This window comes from Sorghum bicolor, chromosome 8 (assembly GCF_000003195.3).
Source record: "Sorghum bicolor cultivar BTx623 chromosome 8, Sorghum_bicolor_NCBIv3, whole genome shotgun sequence".
Taxonomy (NCBI): Eukaryota; Viridiplantae; Streptophyta; class Magnoliopsida; order Poales; family Poaceae; genus Sorghum; species Sorghum bicolor.
Window position 1 is genome coordinate 3156912 of NC_012877.2, and position 12107 is coordinate 3169018.

Genomic DNA, 12107 nt, shown 5'->3' on the forward strand with positions numbered 1-12107 from the left:
GCAATAGTTCTATGCTATATTAGTTTGCAGACTCTTATCCGTAGCCTTATTTATTCAGGTCTTATTTAGTTCCGAAAAGTGAAAAGTTTTCGGTACTGTAGCACTTTCGTTTGTTTGTGACAAATATTATCCAATCATGGACTAACTAGGATCAAAAGATTCGTCTCGTGATTTACAGCTAAACTGTGTAATTAGTTTTTGTTTTCGTCTATGTTTAATGTTTCATGCATGTGCCACAAGATTCGATGTGACGGGGAATCTTGAAAACTTTTTGGTTTTCAGGGTGCACTAAACAAGGCCTCAGGCATCATATAACTATGATGACGAGGATTTCATGCTTTACTTTTACAGTTGCAGCACGTCATGGAATTGACTGTGTTTTTTTATTTCCTCTTTGAATTAACCCAGATACTGATTTCCCAAAAATGATCCCAGCTTCGATCTTATCCCCTCAGATGGACAGCTGTGAGATGTGCAATAGGTGCTGCAAATTCTGGTACGCCTGCTTGCGATAATTTTACTACTACACAGGTATTTCCCCGAGCTCCTCTTTTTTTTTTATAACAACCAAGCTCCTCTAAAGAAAAGTATTTCCTCGAGTTCTCTTGAAGCTGTCTTCAGACTGTGGGAAAAAAAAGAGGATAAAACAAAAAAAAAGACCTTTTTAATGTGATTTTGAATATTCATAAGAAGAGGCACATTGAGAAAGCTGCATAGAAAGATGAGAAATTAAATGCTTTATTTGGTCTACCGACGTTATTAGTAATAATATTAATAATTAACAATATTAACGGTACAATTATCACCTGTCAATTACATGAAAACAACCAAACACATTCCCTTCATTGTCTTAATAAATGTCAGTTTAACATGCACGCTAACTTTTAAATTTAACCTCTGTTATTCGCAAAAAAATAGATTTATTGCAATAAAATGAATCATTACACTTTCCCTTCATTTTTAGATTTTTGCTACCGTAGTACTTTCGTTTTTATTTGATAATTATTGTCCAATCATAGACTAACTGGTTCAAAAGATTCGTCTCGTAAATTACAGATAAACTACGCAATTAATTATCTTTTTTTATCTATTTAGTGCTTCATACATGTGTCGTAAGATTCGATGTGATGTAGAATCTTAAAAAGTTTTGGGAACTAATCAAAGCCTAAGGCCCTGTTTAGTTTCCCACCCAAAATTTTTCCATCCATCCCATCGAATCTTTGAACACATGTATGGAACACTAAATATACATAAAAAATAAACTAATTACACAATTTGGTTGAAAATCACGAGACGAATCTTTTAAGCCTAGTTACTCCATGATTAGCCTTAAGTGCTACAGTAACCCACATGTGCTAATGACAAATTAATTATACTTAATAAATTTGTCTTGCAGTTTCCTGACGAGCTATGTAATTTGTTTTTTTATTAGTTTCTAAAAACCCCTCCCGACATCCTTCTGACACATCTGATGTGACATCCAAAAAATTTTCATCTCCAATCTAAACAGGGCCTAAACTGTAAAATGTGTGGTAATCAGAGTTGTGCAGTGTAGGTATAGTAATGTCATAATGTCAGAGATGGAGGGGCAGTAATATACAGTATGGTACAAACCCCCAATGTGATTGCTTTTCTCTCACCTGCCTCACCTTTTGTGAGGTCTAGTTTTTAAAATTTTTCAAAATTATCTGTTACATCAAATTTTACGGCACACGTATGAAGCTTTAAATATAGATAAAAAAGATAACTAATTTTATAATTACCTGTAATTTACGAGACAAATCTTTTGAGTCTAGTTAATCTATAATTAAATAATAATTATCAAATAAAGCCGAAAGAGCTACAACAACGAAATCTAAAAAATTTCATGAACTAAACACGGCTTGAATAATAGTAATATATACAATCCACAGGCAAATTTTAAAGAGAACCAGCACTCTATGCTTAGGAAAAAAAATACTCCTAGAAAGGTATATTTTCATTTTATTTATCTTATCCATTTTCTGTAGTGTCTTCGTTCGCGGCTTTACTGTTCAATAGAAAAATGAAAGTACACTTTTGCAGTCCAACCAATCAGATGGTTGGTCAAAGGAGAGAGGATCACCAAGCATTCTTGTGCCGTTTCTGCCCCAAAAATCTCTCCCCCTCCCTCTCTTTTTTTTCTCTGTTATATTTTCCCTATTCAAAAATCATACCCCTGATGACTTTGGTATAATACTGGTGCCTGGTAGTAACCGGACACAAGCCAAATCCAAACTAGAACCAGAAGAGGAGGTGTCTGTTCTTGTCCGCCTTCCTCTGCCAAGCAAAGAAGCAAAACCAAGACCAAGGCCAAAAAATTTTACCCAGCAAGCAAGTTCCAACCAAGAAGAGCCCTTCAAATTCAACATGGGCGGAAGGGAGGGCATTGCAGTGGCAGGTGGCCATGAATCCGGCCACGGTCTGTTCAGAGCAGACATCTCCATGACAGAGGCGCAAGAAGCAGCAGCGAAGGGGTACCAGTTCTCTCTCTCCTCGCCGTCGACGTCCCCCACTCCGTCCCCGCCGCCACCAGCTGCGGCTGGCGATGGTGGGGACGCCACTCCAGTTCCGCTAGCCTGGAGTCTGGGTGGGGACAAGCCGAGCGAGGCCTCCGGGAACAACGGCGTGCAGACGGCCGCGCAGACTGAGCACGCCAACCTGAGCTCCGGACGCCGCCGCGGCCGGCCGCGCGGTTCCGGGAGGCGCCAGATCCTAGCCACCCTAGGTCAGTTTGCCCCCTCAAATGCAAAGCGTCCTCATTTTCTTCTTCAGCAGCTCGAAAATTTCATTTTTTTTTTATTTGTAGTTTCTTGCAATGTCTGCTCCCCTTGTTGATTTCTGTTACATTGCGTCTTGGATGGGGTCCAGTTGGGGTGATGTGTATGTGCTTTTCACACTCAGTCTTACAAGTCAAACATCCGTTACCTGCTACCACAGTTCTTCTGTTCATCGCATTCATCTTTTGTGTTATTAATTGTTAATGTGATTCTCATGTTTTTATCCCCTTTTTCCTACCAATTTTGTGCGCGCGTTCTCTCTCAGATTTTTCCTGGGTTGGATTACCTAATCGACCTAATCCTTAAATTTCTTACCGATTAACTGTGATTAAGGTCTCTTTCGTCATCGATTGAGTAATTAAGTTACTTAAAATTAAAATTGTTCATTTCGCTGTCTGAATGGTGTTCATCCAATGCAAAAGGGGAATGGTACGCCCTGACAGCCGGAGGGAGCTTCACACCTCATGTGATCATCGTGGGTACTGGGGAGGTAAGACATGTGTTCCATCATCATCGGCAGCGTCATGCTTCTCTGCAGACTGCAGCTAGTTTGGCATTGCTTGACTAGTGTGCGCCTGTGCGGTGCTTGTCTTAACGGTGTCACTGAGCTTTCTTGTCGAATTCGTTGGTAGGATGTGGCGGCGCGCATAATGTCGTTTTCTAAGAAGGGTCCACGCTCGGTCTGCATCCTCTCTGCAAATGGGACAATCTCTAATGTAACACTGAGGCAGCCGGATCCATCTGGTAGCACCTTCACCTATGAGGTATGGACTGTTGAGTGTTACTCTTTGTATCTTATCATTATCCCTGTAATGTTCAGATTATATAGAACTTAGAAGTCCCCTCTGGACAAATTCGATGCACTTAGTTTTAGAGTTGTCTATAGGCACATCCAGCAAAGTGGCAATGCTTTCATTTTGTTGAAAAAGTGGCAAGCTTAATTTGATGTGTTGATGTTGCGGTGATATAAAAAATCTCAACCACCAATTCAGACAAAGATTTAGTAATGCAAGTCACATTCTTTTGACTTGATTGCGGTGAGTATCACACAGACAAACACTGTCATACATTCATCAGACGTGAGACCATTATGTCAGGAAAACGCTCCTCTTCCACTTTCTTCTAGTATGTCTCTTCGATTTTCTTCTATGCCTCTTCCACCTTCTGTGTCTCTGTATGTCCACTATTGATGTGATTTATTTCAGGCTTCAGGAAGACTTTTTTAAGTTCTGATTCTAATTGTAACAATACACAAAATCGTCAAAGGTATAAATGGCCATGTAACTTCTAAAGTCTCCCATCTGCATGGAAAGGGACAACTTTCATCTCCATGTTGTTCCGTCGCTGTAGGATCACAATGATGTTGTGGGATTTTGTATTCTAGTGCACATGCACATGAAATTTGTCATTTTTGTATGAATTTTTTAGTTTGAGTTTGTATCCCACTTGTGCACATGTGTACATATTTGTATGCATTATGAGTACATATTTGTATGCATTATGGACATACCAAATTTCATTTTTTTTATTGACCAAAATACGTTTTTTGAATTAGTTTCCTGTTTTCACCTAATAGGTGGTTTCTACCCCATATTTTCCTGTGAGTTTGTGCTACTTGTGTTTAAAAGGCACTGATGTGTTTCTGTTCTTCAGGGTCTTTTCGAGATTCTGCAATTGACGGGCTCCTTCACAATGGCTGAGGAAGGTCGGAAGAGAACCGGTGGGCTCAGTGTCTCTCTTGCTGGCCCAGATGGCCGTGTAGTTGGCGGCGTGGTGGCTGGGATGCTGCGTGCTGCAAGTCCTATACAGGTAAGTGTAACTGAAACCTGAACCACTTTTTAGATGTAGTCATACTAAACACATCAGAACACAAAATATTCATTCCTTGTTGATTTAGTGCAATCTGTAGCGTATCAGTTCACGGATTGATCACAAAGCAAATATTGAGCTATATATAGCCTGTTGGTTCTCTAAAATAAAACTTGGCATGGCAGGTGATCGTGGGGAGCTTCCTGCCCAACAGTCTGAAGCAGCACCAGAGGAGGATGACCTTGCAGCAGCAGCAGCAGCAGCCACCTGCCTTCCCGGCACCACCAGCACCACCAGCACCTGTGGCTCCCCCTCCTGTGCTCACTGCCGCCATGCCAATCTCCCAGGCAGGTTTCGGCAACGGCTTCCACGCACCGCCACCATCTGTCGTGCCTCCACAACCCCATGCCAGCACGGAGCACGGCGCCATGAACCTGAACTCAACGACGGGCTTCACCATGGTTGGCTGGCCTGCGAGCTCCCCGCCCATGCCGCACAGGGCCTCTCCTGACATCAACGTCAGCTTGACTCCCCAGGAGTAGGAGGAGCCGGTTATGGCGGCTGACTGGTTGCCGTTTTCTTTTGTTGCCTCATCCCTGACACATTTTGTTATGTAGGGCCTGGCTGTTAATGTAGATGCTAGATTAAGGGCGGTTTAGCCAAGATCAGTAGGATGTGGTAGATGCTCTAATCTGTTTTAAGAGGAGGTGCCAGTTTCTGAAACAGTCAAGACTATTGTGCCGTCACTGACAGTTATGTTAATTCTGCTTCGTCCATCACTGTGCCTTTGCAATGTCCTACATCCTGAATTCCTGGTGTATATGCATATGTATATCCCCTGTTTGTGTCCATGTTTGTGCTCTGCTTACCGAAGGTTCTTGGCATGATTCACAGCTCGAATGCAGTAAGTAGTTAGTAGCAAATCTTCAGCTTTCTTCCAATATGACTCTTTATCCCTCATACACTGTTATCTCGGAGGGAATGTGACTTTTTTTCTTGCTTTAGCATACCTCCAATTAGACCTGAGCAAATTGAGCTAGGCCCAACCCAGCTTGTGAGCCTGACACAATCCCGTTGGATTTTGGCATGTCTAGTTGCCCTGTTCGTTTGATCTTATTTATTAAATTTTTAGACGTATGCATGAAATATTAAATATAAACGAAAATAAAAACTAATTGCACAGTTTAGCCGAAATTGACGAGACGAATCTTTTGAGTCTAGTTAGTACATGTTTGGATAATATTTGTCAAATACAAACGAAAGCGACACTATTCCTATTTTGTAAAATTTTTTGGAACTAAACAAGGCCTTAGAAAATTTTATCAGAGACTGACCCTTCTCGCTTAAGTTTATCTCATTCAGCAATATTTTTTTCTTACAACCAGATCAGTGAATACTATTTTCAGCAATAGGAGCTTTAAAGCCGCACTGACCTCGTTAAAAAAAGAACTGGGACCCACCTACAAACGTGACCTCTGTAAAATGCGTGGTTGGCCACTTGGCCTGACTCGCCCAGTGGAAAGGTCATAGGCAGGATTATGTCAGCAAAATGCTCAGTCTATCTGTTGCATGGGGCCCATATTAAGGCCTTGTTTAGTTCACAAAAATTTTCAAAATTCTCCGTCACATCGAATCTTTGGTCGCAGGTATGGAGTATTAAATATAGATAAAAATAAAAACTAATTGTACAGTTTAACTGTAATTTGTGAGATGAATCTTTTGAGCCTAGTTACTTTGTGATTGGACAATGTTTGTCAAATAAAAACGAAAATACTACTGTGGTCAAAACCGAAAACTTTTACGAACTAAACAAAGCCTAACTATCCTAGGAAAATGGAGGGGCCGTAGCCCCTACAGAGATTAAATTAAATGAAACAAAGGTACATAGTACAAAAGATTACAAACTAGGAAGACTCAAAAGGGGAGTAAATCAAGAGGCTAAAAAAGAGACGAAGAAAATAAAGCAAAAACTAAAGAAACAGGTCTATTCTAAGCTTTGCAACCATTGGGCCTTGTTTACTTCCATTCCAAAATCCAAAATTTTTCAAGATTTCCCGTCACATCAAATCTTTAGACGCATGTATGGAGTATTAAATATAAACGAAAATAAAAGCTAATTGTACAGTTTGGTCAAAATTTACGAAACGAATCTTTTGAGCCTAGTTAGTCTATGGTTGGACAATAATTACTACAAACAAACGAAAGTGCTATAGTGTCGCAAAATTTTTGCCTTCACAAACAAGGCCTTGATTGAAAAGAAATGAGAGTCTACTCCCAATCTTTCCAACACTTCAAAAAACAATTCAATCATATACGAAAATATATGCAGCCAATTGGAGGTAGAAGTATGTGTAGACGAATAAAAATAAGGACAAAGTTTCTAATACAAATGTATAAGTGAGAAAGAAACTACAAAAGTAATTAGAGTGATTCGGAAATAATCCAAAGTTTATATATGATGCACTGTAAGATCGTCTTCTAATCTTTTACCAGCCAGAATTTTAAAAACGGTTAAAGAAACCTAACAAATATACTTCGCAAAAAAATATTATTATTAATTAATTTTGACCTACTTTCCATGTTCTAAAAACATCATTGTTTTAGCAAAGAATCTGAATAGCCATAATCTAAATTCATTTTAAAATAACAGTTCTTGGGCCGGAAGGAGTATCATAGACGCTCTAACTGCATTCGGGGCTTGTTTAGTTCCAAAAACTAAAAACTTTTTAAGTATCAAATCGAATTTTGTGGCATATGCATGGAGTATTTAAATATAGATGAAAACAAAACTATTACACAAATCATCTGTAAATTGTGAGATGAATCTTTTAAGCCTAGTTATTCCATAATTCGACAATATTTATCAAATAAAAATGAAAATACTACCATATCAAAGTTTAAAAACTTTTTGGATCTAAACAAGGCCTTGCACTCGTGTTATGCAGGAGCCCTTTGAACAGCAAAAAAAAAAAAAGTTTGCCACACCTGATGGCGCCAATCATCAGTCGCCACGCGAGCATGTGTCTGTTTTCGCCACGTCACGCGGGCAAATGGATATTTCCATTCCATTGCAGCGGTGGCGTCGTGATCGTGACTGGTGACGTGTGCTCTAGATGTCGCCGTCTCCTTCTTCCACCTTCGCTCACGTTCTAGACTCCTCCTCCACCGCTCACCTCCCCTATAAAATCTCTCACCGGCCACACCGTCCTATATATCCTCACCAGGCAGAGAACAAGAACAACCAGCGCACGCAGCACTTCCACTCCAGCACACACACACACACACCATCTCAATCTCATCGAATCGATCCTCGTCCACCGACAATGGCGGCGTACATGCGGGTGACGCACCGGGACGAGGAAGGCAAGAAGGTGACGGAGAAGATGCCGGTGCCAGAGACGCGGCGGCCGGACACGGCGAAGCACTTCGAGCGGAAGCTGGAGGAGCAGGGGCTCCACCGCTTCGAGCGGCACCCGGCGAACGCGCCCCGCGGCGTGGGTATCGGCACGCCGCCGCCCAAGTCTGGGCGCGGCGGCAAGTTCACCTGGGAAGGACCCGGTGGCGTCGTCGACGGCCAGCTCGACCCGGCCCCGCCCGCCATCGACGCCAATGATCCCAACTACGTCGCGCCGGAGGAGGAGGAGGAGGAGGTGGCTAGGGAGGTGGTCGTCGGCGAGGTGGAGGTGGCTAAGGTCGCTGAGAGCAGGGTTGGTGTTGCCAGAGTCGACGTCGCGCCGGCCCTGCTCCAGGACCAGAACCAGTAGTCGCTTTTTTTTTCCTCTCTTTTTCCTGTTGTTTTCTGGAAGTGTCTCGACTCGGTGTGTGTTTTGAGTTTGTTGGGTGCAGATCGTGCAACACCGTAAACTCTGCTTTAATTAATGTATGTATGTACTGATCAGTAATAAACCAGTGTAATAGCAAGTGTGATTATCTTTGCATCGCCATCATCGGATTAGCTTGCACCAATTTGACATCTTGATCGTACCTGTTGCAGTGGATTTATCCGAGAACACCGTTTTATGGATTATGTTTGATTTGTCAAGAAAATTTTCACCCCAAATTCCTAATGAGAATAACTCGGACCAGCCGGTTGCTCGCGGAACACCACATCATGTCGGTGTTTCTACAATTCCCAGCAGAAGAGGAGGATCAAGGGTTGAAGCTGCCTTCTTCGGAGTGCCCTCGGGTGGTTTTGTGTTCCAGATGTCCTCCACGCATCGGATGTCTTCAGTTCTCCAGCCAATCCTAGCCCAAAACTGGCGAGCGAAGTCACAGGCCGAGATGATGATGTGGTCTGCATCTTCATCTTTCATTCTTGCATAGTATGTCAAGTAGCATCACTGACTATTCCTTTCTTGGCCAAGTTCACTTTCAGTTCTTTAAAGAAACGGACTCACGGAGGGGGCGAAATTATGCCAAACAAAGGTGAAGGATGGAAGCTTCTGCTCACCCCTGACTGAAGCTTTAAAGATCGTTGCCGTTGATAGCTTATGATCTCCTTTCTCAAACGCACGGACTCTTTCATCCACTGTCTCGGTCAGTTTCACCTCCTCAAGCAACAGCTCCTTCCAGTTGTTGCAGTTCATTCGCCGGCCTCGGGGTGAGCCTTTGCCATCCCCATGTTTCTATTGAACTTACTTATCGAATCTATACTTATCGAATCTATCGGTAATTCAATTATATTTTTATTTTATAATAAATCAGCAACACTCTTAGCCATGGTTTTTCAGAAATAGCTATGAAGAGCCGGGAAGGTTGACGTTTTGCCTGATCCCTTCCACAAGAAGGCTCTGCATTTGGGGTCCAAAGCATCCTTGACGTCGATTTGCAGAGCTAGAGCACTCATGGCGTATTTTTGACCTGAATCGTGAACAATCACTTCCCCTATTATGTGCCATACTTATGTGACTCCTTTTTCTTATAATTAAAGTTGTTTCTTAGCTTAGCTGGGATCGGATCAACACACTGATATTGCCATTAGGAATAAATCCATTATGGGATTAGCTTAGCTTGATAAAAGTCATTATGGGATGGAAAAAGTCTACATAACTCTAAAACTATCTAGGGTGGAATACTTCACCCCCAAACTATAAAACCGGATATTCTACTCTCTGAACCTTCAAAACCGGTCAAATAACCCTTTCGAGTGGTTCTAGGGGGTGGTTTTGTCTTTTTCTTTTTTATTTATTTCCGCTGAATCTTTGAAAAATCGTAATAAATCACAGAAAAATCATAAATAAAAAATTTGATTTTGTTGGACTTCTGATGAGTAGATCTACATAGTGAATATATAATATGATATACTTTAGTACAAATTTTTTTCTATAGCTTTAAATCTATGTTTTTCATAATTAAAAGAAATAATTCATATATGTAGTTCCTATGGTTCCAACTGTGGTAAAATTTTTATGGTAGGCTCATTATTGTATGCTTGAACTATGATAAAAATTTCATACTCATTGGATCACATATAACTTAGTTATAGATAAAGCATAGATTTAATAAAAATAAAGCTAAATAAATCTATAACTAAATTATACTTGATCCAATGGATATGAAACTTTTACCATAGTTCAAGCATACAATAATGAGTTCACCATAAAAAATTTACCACAATTGAACCATAGGAACTACATATATGAATTATTCTTTTTAATTATAGAAAAACATAGATTTAAATCTAAATAAAAAACTTTGTAGTAAAGTATACCATATTATATATTCATTGTGTAGATATAATCATTAGAAGTCCAATAAAAATGAATATTTCATTTTATGATTTTTCTGTGATTTATTATGATTTTTCAAAATTCAGTGGAAATAAATAAAAAAGAAAAAGACAAAACCACACTCTAAAACCACTCGAGGGGGTTATTTGACTGGTTTTGAAAGTTCAAGGGTAGAATATCCGGTTTTATAGTTTGGGGGTGAAGTATTCCACCCTAGATAGTTTGGGGGGTTATGTAGACTTTTTTTCCTTATAGGATACATGTAGATCAAACTTTCTCAACTTTGACTAAATTTATACAAAACACATGCAACATTTATATCTCCAAATAAGTTTACTATAAAAGTATAGTCAACGACCTATCTATTGATACCTGATTATGTATTATAAATATTAATATTTTTTGTATATTGTTGGTCAAAGCTAAAAGTATTTGACTTATTGGGAGGTGAGAATGACATCAATTTTAGGATGAAGTGAGTAGATATCAAAGGAGGTAGACAATACCCCACCGAGAAGGCTGCCATCATGCAAGACCCATCACCATACTACTGCAGCAACAACATGCATCGCAGTCACTAACACAAAAAACATAATGTGGGAACTTCTTCGACAAGAGAACCCGTACGGGGTGTTTCCCCTCCCGCATATTTGGACTCCGCTCCTCGAGCAGAGAATCATGCAGTGAGCAAATGAACCTCAGTCTTCAAACCCTCAGTTCCCTGGCAATTAATAGAAGGCCTGGGGGATTGGAGACCACTCCCAGTGGAGAGGGTTGATGACCTTCCATGGAGCATCAGTCAATCAAGATTAGACCCTAGATTGATCGAGAAACCCTAGATCACTTAGGTAGCACTCTCCTCCATCATCTCTCCCCCACATCGTAAGAACTCGAATGAACATTCTAACATGAAGAAAATAGTTGTTGGATATAGGGCTGTTTGGATGCCTAAATCAGCATAGATCATTTGTGCCTTGAGTGCTAATATAAACCATCGAAGTCATAAGCATCTACCCACCGATTGGATCACTAATCACTTCCGTGGAAATAAACCCAGGACAGTTTTCTTCAACCGCAAGGTAATGATATATTACATAGGGATTTAATTTCGCCCCTTAAGAAAATTGTCGACCGTCAAGGATATTTCATTTTCTAGTAGTTAAATTTGTAGAAAAATCCACACTCATGCATCTATAACATCAAAATTATTTCATTAGATACAATGTGAAATATACTTTAATGGTGTATTTGTTTAATATTATAAATAGTTATATATTTTTCTATAATCTTGGTCAACGTTAATAGGAAACATCTAAAATAACTTACAATATGGAATGGAGGGAGTACAACTAACACCGCTCTCCCTGCATGCTAAAACAATTCAAGTTCACATCATCTAACAAAGTTTTGGATTAACAGTGCTGCTTTGTTCGGCTAGCTGATTTTTCGACGGCTGCTGACGCTGATGCTAATTTGTTATGGGACAAAAAAAAAACTATTTATAGCTGAAAAGTAGTAGAACCTTTTTTAGCCACTGTTTTCTCAATGCACGTGAAAAGAGAGGTTTTTTAGTTGAAAAGTAGTAGCGTGCATGAGCAAAAGAATGGTTCCTGTCCATGACGATGCACAATATAAAAGAATGGTCCCTGCTACAAGACAAAAACTCTACCGCGCGCCAACCCTGATGCCATCCATGGCACTCCTGCGTGGCAACTGTTGCAGCATCCTCATCCGCGGCGTCTAGGATCGAGCGCCTAACCCTGCCATCCCC

General features: G+C 40.4%; 2 protein-coding genes across 2 annotated transcripts; both read left to right on the forward strand.

Annotated features, from left to right (window-relative positions):
- LOC8066955 (AT-hook motif nuclear-localized protein 7) lies at positions 2085-5386 on the forward strand. The gene is made up of 5 exons (XM_002441779.2): positions 2085-2746; positions 3221-3288; positions 3431-3562; positions 4452-4607; positions 4793-5386. Exons 1-5 carry the CDS (start codon positions 2389-2391, stop codon positions 5147-5149), a joined length of 1071 nt encoding a protein of 356 aa, XP_002441824.1. The 5' UTR covers positions 2085-2388; the 3' UTR covers positions 5150-5386.
- Positions 7805-8551, forward strand: LOC8074877. The gene has a single exon (XM_002441780.2). The coding sequence runs from the start codon at positions 7931-7933 to the stop codon at positions 8369-8371; it is 441 nt and encodes a 146-aa protein (XP_002441825.1). The 5' UTR covers positions 7805-7930; the 3' UTR covers positions 8372-8551.

Bases quoted from the DNA above. Each gene is read 5' to 3' on its own strand.
- LOC8066955 (XM_002441779.2), top strand. From the start codon at position 2,389: ATGGGCGGAAGGGAGGGCATTGCAGTGGCAGGTGGCCATGAATCCGGC. The intron at 2,747-3,220 runs GTCAGTTTGCCC...CCAATGCAAAAG, and splicing joins CCAGATCCTAGCCACCCTAG to GGGAATGGTACGCCCTGACA. The intron at 3,289-3,430 runs GTAAGACATGTG...ATTCGTTGGTAG, and splicing joins TCATCGTGGGTACTGGGGAG to GATGTGGCGGCGCGCATAAT.
- LOC8074877 (XM_002441780.2), top strand. From the start codon at position 7,931: ATGGCGGCGTACATGCGGGTGACGCACCGGGACGAGGAAGGCAAGAAG.